Consider the following 10,487-nt stretch of genomic DNA (forward strand, 5'->3'; position numbering starts at 1 on the left):
TTTTGACCCAATGCTGGGTTGTATGATGAATTGCTTTGTTGTATCTGATTGGATAAAAGCATCTGCTACTGATAAATCAAATGTATAATTTGAATGCACTGTAATTCACTTTGAATAAAAGCATCTGGCAAATCCATTTTAAAAAGGCTTAAATGCTAATTTAATCATTTAAACAGTAAGTTATGATAGGTATTTAATGTAATGGAAATGTGACCCTGTTTGTGAAATCCAAGCTAAAGTCGATTTCTTTATTGATTTCAATCTCTGAAATTACTTTAGTTGAGTTTTAAAGGAATTGTCACATATTTTGCACCTTTTTGGATACTTTTATTGATAAATGGAGGAGAAATGTTTTTTTTTATTGATTCACTGTACAAACCTATTATCTTACTGACTCCAGCACTTCTGACATTTCAGGTTAGATGCTTTGACTTTTTTAGTGATGTTGGCTAAGCTGTTTCCTGTCTCTGGAGACTCGGTGTGGCGGTGGACCTTTGAAGCGCAGTGGGCAGGAGAGTTGGATCAGAACCGAGTTTGGGTTATGGCTGTGTTTGCTCTATCCTGTCGTCCCTGCGCTGTCATTACAGTCACTTCCTCTACTTCCTGTTGACGCCACTTGGCACATCTGTATAATAAACACAGCCTTCCTGAACCACACACACACACACCTAACCGAGGTAATGCTCATATCCAGATATAGCCAGTCTGACCCACTTTTAAAGATGAGTTTTTAATGCATTCTTTTATAAAAGAGCAAATCGGGTTCGCCCATAATGAAGAAAAAATAACAGATGATATATTTATGTCCTCTTTTGAGTTTTCTTTAGAGAGTTTTTACAACTGAAAGTCAATGGGTCTCATTCACTAAGCATGCATACGCACAAATTTGTTCGTAAAATGTGCATACAGATATTTTAACAAATCATGAATCAACAAAAACTTACTAGAATGTGTTTAAATGTTTGCAATAACGTCAGAACAATAGGGTTATTTTTCCTTGTTCATGATTATTGCATATGTGTGGTCTAAGTTGTTCTGACGTTATTGCAAACATTTAAATAAATTTTTTGTATAAAAGTTTTTGTTGATTCATAATTTGTTAGTTAAAGCGTCTAAACGCATTTTTATGCGACCCACATATTTTAACAAATTCGTCCATAGTCCATACGCATGCTTTGTAAATGAGGCCCAATATTATTTAAGACATCAATATGAACTTCTCACCACGTTTGCCCAAATCGAGATGACTTTACCCATACAAGCTACATTAATTTTAAAGCTCCATACTCTTAATGCATTCATCTCATTTGTTTCTTTTATTTCTCATAAACAATTTAAGAAACATTTAAGGCTTAAGTTGATAATGAACTGAGCAATAACAAAAAAAAGTGTAAGTTTGTCTTATCACAGCATTTTCCTTTCAGTGTGCACGAGTGAGTACCTTTTTTCTTCATGTTTGTCCACTCATCTAAAAAGTATGTCATATATTTTTTTACCCTTGCCTTAAAGGGACAGTTCACAAAAAAAATCTGTCATAATTTTTTCACCTTCAAGTTACAAACTTGTAAAAATGTTCTGCTGAACACAAAGGCAGACATTTACCGAGCCCCTAAGGTGACATTGGGGTAAACGCGGTAGTTTCACGTGTGCACACGTAAGTTTCACATGAGCACGCGACTTTATTTAATTTTTGCTCCATGTCCCCTTAGGGGCTCCATAGATATTTGTAATCAAGCAGGAAACAGAAGCACCATTGACTTCCATAGTAGAAATGAAAAATACTATGGAAGTCAATGGTGCCCAAAACCGTACAGACATTGCTTAAAATATCTTCCTTTGTGTTCAGCAGAACAGAGAAATTTGTACAGATCTGTAACAACATGAGGGTGAATAAATGATGACAAAATTTTTATTTTTGGATGAACTATCCTTTTAAAGGCTGAGTGCACAATGTTTGAAAACGCTTTGGAAAAGGAGACGGGCCGACTACCAAAACACACTTATAGCCAATCAGCAGTAAGGAGCGTGTCTACTAACCAACATCCTTGCCGGGTTGCGTATGTGTGTTAAAAGAAGGTCCAGATTGTTTAGGTGATTTCAAATATCAACATTGGCTTTCAAACATTGTGCACTCCGCCTTTAAATCTTGGACAAGCTTTATTCTTAAAGGTGCAGTGTGTAAATTTTAGTGGCATCTAGTGGTGAGGTTGCGAATTGCAACCAATGGCTCAGTCCACTGCTCACCAATCGCATTTAAAACGCATAGAGAAGCTACTGTAGCCACCATCAGACAAACATGTCATCTTCGGAGACAGCTTCGTAAAAAAAGTTTGTTCGTTAAGGGCTTCTAGAAACATGGCGGCACAAAATGGCGACTTCCATGTTAGGGTACCCTCTGTTTGTAGATAAAAATGTCTCATTCTAAGGTAATAAAAACATAAGGGTTCATTATGAAAGGTCTTTATACACCCCTGATAATATAGTTTTGTATATTATTTTGCATTTCTGTCAAGAGATCCTTCTAAAAATTACACACTGCACCTTTAAAGACAGATGAATGATTAATTTTTTGTTTGTTTGAAACAAACACATCTTTAAATATAAGATTTGACACTTGACTTCCCAACAAGCAATTTTGGGTTTAAAAGACATCTAATAGCTGTTCAAACACAGCCCAGTCATCTAGACTAAAACAAGGCAAAATTTCGGCTGTCAGTGAACATTTAAAAGATGTCTTATCACAGCTCAAAAGTAAATGAAATTAAATACATAAATGAACGCAAACACTTTGTAATCAATGTTGACTTCACTTACATGATGAAATATCAGACATCTCACAAGTTATTTAGTCAAAAACCACATGTAACCAAATTCAAGTTTATTTTGGCTAGAAGTGACTCATAGCCGGACTATATCGGGTCTATTGATGGTGAAATGACGCCTATTGCTTGCATCAGTGATGCAGGACTGTATGAGTATTTCAAACTAATGTTGATGATGTCATGACCTCACAGACGGATGGAGAGGAAGAAAGTGATTTTATTGGACACGCATGCAGATCTCTGCCAGATTCAACATCAGCGTCCTCTATGCCCGCTATCTAAAGAGCAGAGAGCAGATCAGGCCACGGGCAAAGTCATCTGGAGAAAGACTGTGAAATTCAACATGCCCAAAGGAATATGCAGGCGTTCTGGATGGTTATTTTTGCATCCGTGCAGAATTCCTGCAGCGCCCAGATAAGACTGCAGTGAATACAAACAACAAAAAGATTTGAAATAGTCTCAAGATATTATAAAACTGATTGAAAACACATTTGAAACTTTAACACTTTACCATAGAGTCAAAGAATGTTACAGAATTCATTTTCTAAGCAGTATAAATATTTTTAAATTGTTAATGCAGGAACAAGGCACTTCTCAAATGTGCACAAAAGTCACATATGTGACCCTGTTTGTGAAATCTAATGATGAGATTTGGAGCATCAAAGTTTGATCTCACATTTATTTCAATCTTTTACATAACCTTACTCAGTCAATATTAAAGATATCAAGATTATATTTTCACTGTAAAAAATAAATAAATTTTTTGTCAAATCAACATATATTTTTATGTTACTTTAACTTAAAAACAATTTCAACTTGATTTTATACGTTATTTCAACTTTTTTAAGCCAAAACTTAAAATAGTAGATTGAATTGACTTTTTAAACCAAATTGTTTTAACTCCTTTCTGCATTTCTTTTTTACAGTGCAGATTGGTCTTTACATTACGCAGGATGAGTTTATGTAGAAAACAGTAAATTACAAAAAATGACTTTACAGACTGGGTCACATATACACTGTAAAAAGTTGGATTTACTTAAAAAATGTAGTTCAATTGGTAACACTTAAAAAATGTACGTTTTGTCAACATACATTTACTCAGTTTAAGTGAAAATTTTGAAAAAGTGAATAAACTATAAAAAATTAATTCAATTGGTAACACTTAAAACATTTAAGCTGTTCCAACTTAAATATTTCACTTAAAGTAACAAAATTCAGGTTGAAAAAAGTAATTTTTTGCATGGTTTCAAGGCGTTAGTTAAATGAAAACATTTAAGCATTTTTTATAAACAAGCCTTAGAAAATCTTGAGACAATTCAATGGCTCTGGCATATTTTAAAATCTGATTGTGCAATTTATTTTTAATTGAGACACCTCAAACATGTGTTTTAGTCTAGGACTAGCAAGACTAAGGGGCGTATTCCCGGACAGGGATTAGACTAAATAAGAGCTGTCCAAATTGAAAACAACTTGCACTGACATATCTCAGTGCCCTTTGTTTTGCCTCAAAATGCACACATGTAATGTTTTTAGTAAGACATGTTTGTTAAAACTAATTACATTTCTCAATTAAACTAAAGCCTGGTCCTGGTTTAAGCTAATCCCTGTCTGGGAAACCACCCATAAGGGTTTAGGTGTTACCAAAGTAATTTTTTGAAGTTAAACCAACTTTCACTTTTTACAGTCTACGCTTTGAACAATTTACAAGAAAAGTTTTTATATCACAGACAAATTTCCTTAACAGAAAAAAATTGACAGATTTCTGAAAGAAAACCGTCAAAACTATATATGTCTAAACGTAAACTCATTTGTTGTTGACTTAAACTCTTATAAAGAAATTGAAAGCTGTTGTATTCTGCATTAGGCTATTCATCGCTTTATCTCTGTAACCTTTCCATTATCAGAAAATACATTCATCATCAAATAAAGACTGTAAATAGTGAATTTCTACAATAAGTAAACAAAGAGCTGATGTTGCCGATGCTCAAACAAACAGAGCAATGATTTAAAAGTGCAACAGAGGCCTGCGGTTTTACTCTTTTAGGGAAAAATAACCAACAGGTGCTTTTCTCTTCAACATTCAAATGTAAATGTACACACCTTTAAGTAGGTTTGTAAGAACAGTCAGATTTTGGTCCAAGCAGCAAACTCATCCTTTACACCAAATAAATACAATACACAAGATAATAACTCGATGCTTTCTGTTTGTTTTTAAAGTCACACTTGATTTGCTTTGTTCATAGTTTTCGTTTCAGGTAGGAAAACAGATGGAGCAGCATTCCAAGCAGATCTCCAGACAATCTGACGACTGACAACAATCCTCCAGTATCCCACAATCCAGCAGTGCAGAGCAGCTATCTTCAGCACAGCACGCAAGTCCACCGGTGGCAGCTTCACCGCAGCAGCAGAGAGCATCACACTCCAAACCACACGCCAAACACTGAGCCATCACCGAACAACACGACATCAGCTCACAAAACAGACACGCCAGGATACAGTGAGCACAACAATCTGAAAGAAAGAGAGAGAGAGATTTATGTGAGAGTTATGCACATTTTATATACATTTCTAAGCCGTCATATTGAAATATAAATATGAACTATTATGTTTATTCTCAGAAAATGTGACAATTTGTGTCGTGCTTATATCCCCGAAACTAGCTTCATTTGATAGATTTATGTCTTTTTTTCAAGTTTTCTTTTATTTTCAGGAATATATGACCTCTCGGCCCATAGTTTCACAAATATCATGACATGGAAGATTTTTTCATTCCTTGATGTATATACAATGCCAGTCGGAATACATACTCCAAGGTTCCCACACCTTAGTTACCTTCAAATTCAAGGACCTTTCAAGGACTTTCCAAGTCCAATATCCTCAAATTCAAGGACTAAATGTGGGGACACATTTTAAGTGAGAGCAAGGTTACATTTTAAGATACATTGTTACAGTTCGCTTTCGAGGGAACTCGTGCTGCGTCACTGCGATGACACTTTGGGGACGCCTCCAGGTGTAAGTGCGTCTGAATGTGTATATCAAATTCAACCAATGGTGAGGCTTAACGACAAAGACAGGGTGACGCGAGAGCCAGGAAGTATATCACTATCAGAAATATTGCCAAAGACGGCGTTACAGGGACGCAAGAAGTATGGCAAGGGAGACGCAGCATCTCGTTCCCTTCTCAGAGAACAACAGTTACATATGTAACCCGAGACTGTTTACATTAATGCGTTTATGTTTTAAAACGCATTACTTTTGCCACGTTAACTCCAAACTAGTGCTGCGTTTTTGACCCTCATAAACGAAGTTGTTCGTAAACGCTGGAGACCCTGTTTTAGATGAAGTCTTATGTAAACAAACAGCGGCTTTAACATGACAGCACATCGTTTAAAAAAAAGTAAAAGTGATTTTATTCATTAAATGGATGTTTTGAAACTGAAGTTTTGCGCAAAATAGTAAAGATAGTGCAACCATTATAAACGCTATATTAGATTGATTTTAACACGTATAATAGAGCACATGTCTGTTATATTTATGTTTGAGTATTGTTGTGTTAATATTGTTTTATATCAATTTATTATAGCTTATTACGAAAGACAGACAGTCATTTTAAAAGTGCAATATATCGGGGCGTTGTAATAGATTGAAGGCCAATCTGACAGGAGAAACGGAGTAGGTCAGACATCACAAATACTTGACACATCAGTGCAGACATCACCGACAAGAACAAGTTCAGTTAAATATTTCTTAAAGGGGACATTTCACAAGACTTCTTTAGGATGTCAAATAAGTTCTAATTATTTTGAATTGGGTCACAAGAGTTGCAGTTTGTACGCTCTGCACTTTTCAGGTCTTAATCACTTGAAACAAGAGTACAAAGCAAAACTATCGGTATGTACCTGTATTGGTAGATGTTAGTGATGCACCGATATATCGCCACCGATATTTATCGGCCGAATTTTGATACATTTGAAACCATCGGCATATCGGCAATAGCACGAGAAAGGCCGATACCGATTGTTTATTAATTAACTGCATAAAGAAATCCATATGTAAAAAAATGAGTTAAAGTTTGTTAATAAAATTAATGCTGAATAGCAAAAACCACCTTTGAAGGTTGTCATGCTGTCTTATTATATTTGTTTAAGCTTAATTTGTGCCTCTCTTATTATGTTGGTCAGTTGAATGTTAATTAGATCCAATCCATGTTCAGCAAAATAATTTGATGCAGAAATAAACTAGCTAAAAGACCAACTGTATAGTATTGTATACAAGTGTTTAAAATCGGTCTCGGCATCGGTATCGGCCAGAAGTTGTCTGTTTAAATCGGTATCGGCCCAAAAAAATCCTATCGGTGCATCCCTAGTAGATGTCATTCCAAGTAATCAAATATCGGTATCGGCACAGATATTTTGTATCGGTTCATGCCTATTTTATTAGATTGTGTAAAATTAAAAGATATTTCCTATTAATTTACATTTATGCATTTGGCAGTCTGCTTTTATCCAAAGTGACTTGCAGTGCATTATAAGTATATATATATATATATATATATATATATATATATATGAAGAGTTTGGTTCCAAAACGCAACAAACGCCACTTTTGAAAAAAATGAGTTACTGCCAAAATCAGTATTATATCAGGTCAGTAGTTAAAAGTAAATAATTAATTTTGCGCAAAATCCAATACCCGCCGTGATATTCTGTCATCTTTTCTCCCTTTTTTCCCAAAATGCGACAAACGCCACTTCTCCTTTTTTACAGAATGCAATAAATCCATTTCTGATATTACAGCGGACCATTCACACAACGTAAACAAACATGGCGGCGCGCTGAGTACACGGAGTCCTAGTTTTCCTCATCTACTTTGTACTTCGTGATCAACAAACAAAACAAAATAATACTTTAATAGCATTGCCAAACCTGTGATGGTTTTCTGTGACGGGAAAGAAACGTAAGCCATCAACAGCTAATAATTTCCGCGAGAGGCACCCGGTTGCTTGTTCTCCAGACAGCATCAAGCTTCTCATGCTAAAACATTGTGTTCTTAATATAACGAAGTAAGTGTTTTGGTTAGTGCCATTAATGTTTATTTTTTAATCATTGTATACCACTAGTCAAGTAAATAAATATAAAATGGTAAAGATGAATGCACATTTATACATTGATTTAATAGATTTATAGCATTTTGAAATAAAAAACTGTCATGGATTTATTGCCTTTTGTGGAAAAAAGAATTAGTTTTTATAATAAATCTTTGAAAATCAAGTTATGGATTTGAATTTTTTATGTTTTTATAACCTAAAGATGCTATGTGAAAGTTTGTAACAGAAAATAGTGGTTTTCATCTTGTCACTTTCTTGGTATAGAAAACACGTTTTTACCGAAATTTGTCAAAATGGATTTATTGCGTTTTGGAACCAAACTCTTCATATATATATATATATATATATATATATATATATATATATATATATATATATATATATATATATATATATATATATATATATATATATATATATATATATATATATATATATATATATTATCAACATGTGTGTTCCCTGAGTTTGAACCCATGACCTTTTGCACTGCTTAACGCAGTGCTCTATTTAGCAGTATTTATTTTTACATTATAATAAATATAAACTTTTCCATTTACTGAAATGAAAATATGCTTTCATGTAGGTCGTTTCTAAATGCTTTTTATGCATTTATTGAATTTTTTGTTCTTTTTTTTACATTTATGTTGCAATATTCCCCCTTTATAAAAAAAGAACGGTTTGATCTTTCTAACATATTTTAACATAATCATATTTATGGTCATGTTATACACCCATACCTGTTAAAGATAAAGTCCTACGCTCATATAATCATAAAAACATTGAACTCCCCTTATGAAAGGAAAATATATTTACCAATATATTACTTGAAATATATTGTAATATATTACTTTCCTTTCCATTTTCCAATATATTATATATTGGCAATTCATGGAATAATATATTGATGGGACATATATTCTATATATGTTTAATATATTGCAGTATATTGCAAAATATACAAATTATTGCCGCTTTCAATATATTGCAGATGAATATAATATGTATGTTTGTATATCTAAAAATATATGCAAATTATATATTTATAAATTTCCACAATATTGTATTCCGATTTATATGCGAAAATGTATTAACAATATATATACAGATATAGTGTCACATGTATGTTTACTAGAATATATTTCAAATATATGTAAAAATATATGAAAATATATACATAAAATACATGTAGATATGTGTTCAATATATTGTGCAATACATTTTAAATATATGTAAAATTAGATGGAAATATATGTACATAAATATTGTAAATGTATCCACAATATGAGTACATATATGAGAACATGGACATACAATGTATGAACATATATGGAGATATATACAGTACATGTACATGTAATATCTAAAATATATGAATACTTAAATATGCAACCTATTTTGTATCATATATACATGTATGCTCTATGCATATATTGCAATATATTAAAGCATATAAAGACAAACTATTACATGTAAAAATATAGTGCCCTTTTTGTTCTTGATTGCGATATATTTTGTATCATATATACATGTATGGTTTATGCATATATTGCAATATATTGGAAAATATAAATATTAAATCCCATATATGGGAATATGTTGCCTAATATATTACAAGATATTTTCCAATGTACTGCGAAATATTTTTGTTTCGTAAGGGTCTGAAGAATATTTAGTCACCAAACAGAGATGTGTGACCTAACGGAAAGAGATATCAAACGCTGACGTGAACGAAGCATTAAACACAGAAAGATAAATCCACAGACTCGTTCTGCTGCTGCTATGAGATAAGACCAGGCCTTATATTTACAAACAGTCACACGGGTGTAGGCTTCATGTGTGTGTGTGTGTGTGTGTGTGTGTATGAAGTACCATCTCCAGCGACTTTCTGAATCTGAGAGGCGTCTCCCTTAAAGCTCTGCTGACTTTTGGAGGTGGATGGCGGGTGTTTTTTGTGCGGGTGTTTCTTCTGCGGGTGTCTGTGTCCTTTGCACTTTGTGTGTCCGCTGCATTTCGGTGACGTTGTGGTACGAGCTTTGCTTCTTTCTGATGGTGATGTGCACACAACAGTCGATCCATTACTGACTATAGCGGGCGAGCCATTGGGGAGAGCGTGTTTCTCTGAAATTCATACAAAATATATTAAAATGAAGGTATTTTACTAGAGATATGTGTGATGCATCAGTAACTGTAAGTACCGTACCTTTCTCTATTTTGTGTGAAATTGTAGGTATATGATCTGGAAGCAGTAACGCATCATCACTGGTTATACCCGTGTCTGTCAGAGACTCGCTGCTTTCTCTGTGATCCTGCTTATTGTCGGTACAGAGCATCTCTGTTGAGATCAAAGAGGATTTTAGTTTATTATACTCTTAAATAAACAACACACATATACTCAATATAAATCATAAAGTAATTTGATTTGTTTTCTCACCTCTGATCTCATGAGGTTTCCCTGTGGCCTGTGGTTGTGATGTCTGGATTTGGGCAGACTTGGGTGTGTTGTCCTGCCCCGCGTCCATCTGCTGGACCTCCATCGCTTCTGTCTCCTGTTGAGA

The 10,487-nt window shown here is 33.9% G+C and overlaps 1 protein-coding gene across 2 annotated transcripts; it reads right to left on the reverse strand.

Moving 5' to 3' along the window:
- Positions 1-2,905: 2,905 nt before the first annotated feature.
- LOC129414874 (uncharacterized) lies at positions 2,906-10,487 on the reverse strand. 2 transcript variants are annotated; one of them, XR_008634587.2, is made up of 5 exons: positions 10,364-10,487; positions 10,133-10,264; positions 9,802-10,050; positions 4,923-5,333; positions 2,906-3,242 (listed from the first exon to the last, which is right to left on the reverse strand). XR_008634587.2 is itself a non-coding variant. In XM_055168996.2 (4 exons), exons 1-4 carry the CDS (start codon positions 10,464-10,466, stop codon positions 5,074-5,076), a joined length of 744 nt encoding a protein of 247 aa, XP_055024971.1. In that variant the 5' UTR covers positions 10,467-10,487; the 3' UTR covers positions 4,156-5,073. The 2 variants fall into 2 exon arrangements, 1 of the variants encoding a protein (XP_055024971.1); XM_055168996.2 differs by lacking the exon at positions 2,906-3,242 and having other exon boundaries at positions 4,156-5,333.

Source organism: Misgurnus anguillicaudatus, chromosome 5, assembly GCF_027580225.2.
Source record: "Misgurnus anguillicaudatus chromosome 5, ASM2758022v2, whole genome shotgun sequence".
NCBI lineage: Eukaryota > Metazoa > Chordata > Actinopteri > Cypriniformes > Cobitidae > Misgurnus > Misgurnus anguillicaudatus.

What these genes read in the sequence shown, in the direction of transcription:
- LOC129414874 (XM_055168996.2), bottom strand. Translation starts at nt 10,466, where the DNA reads ATGGAGGTCCAGCAGATGGACGCGGGGCAGGACAACACACCCAAGTCT. An exon ending in GAAACCTCATGAGATCAGAG is followed by an intron (nt 10,265 to 10,363) that starts GTGAGAAAACAA and finishes TGATCTCAACAG; the next exon opens with AGATGCTCTGTACCGACAAT. An exon ending in TTCACACAAAATAGAGAAAG is followed by an intron (nt 10,051 to 10,132) that starts GTACGGTACTTA and finishes TATGAATTTCAG; the next exon opens with AGAAACACGCTCTCCCCAAT.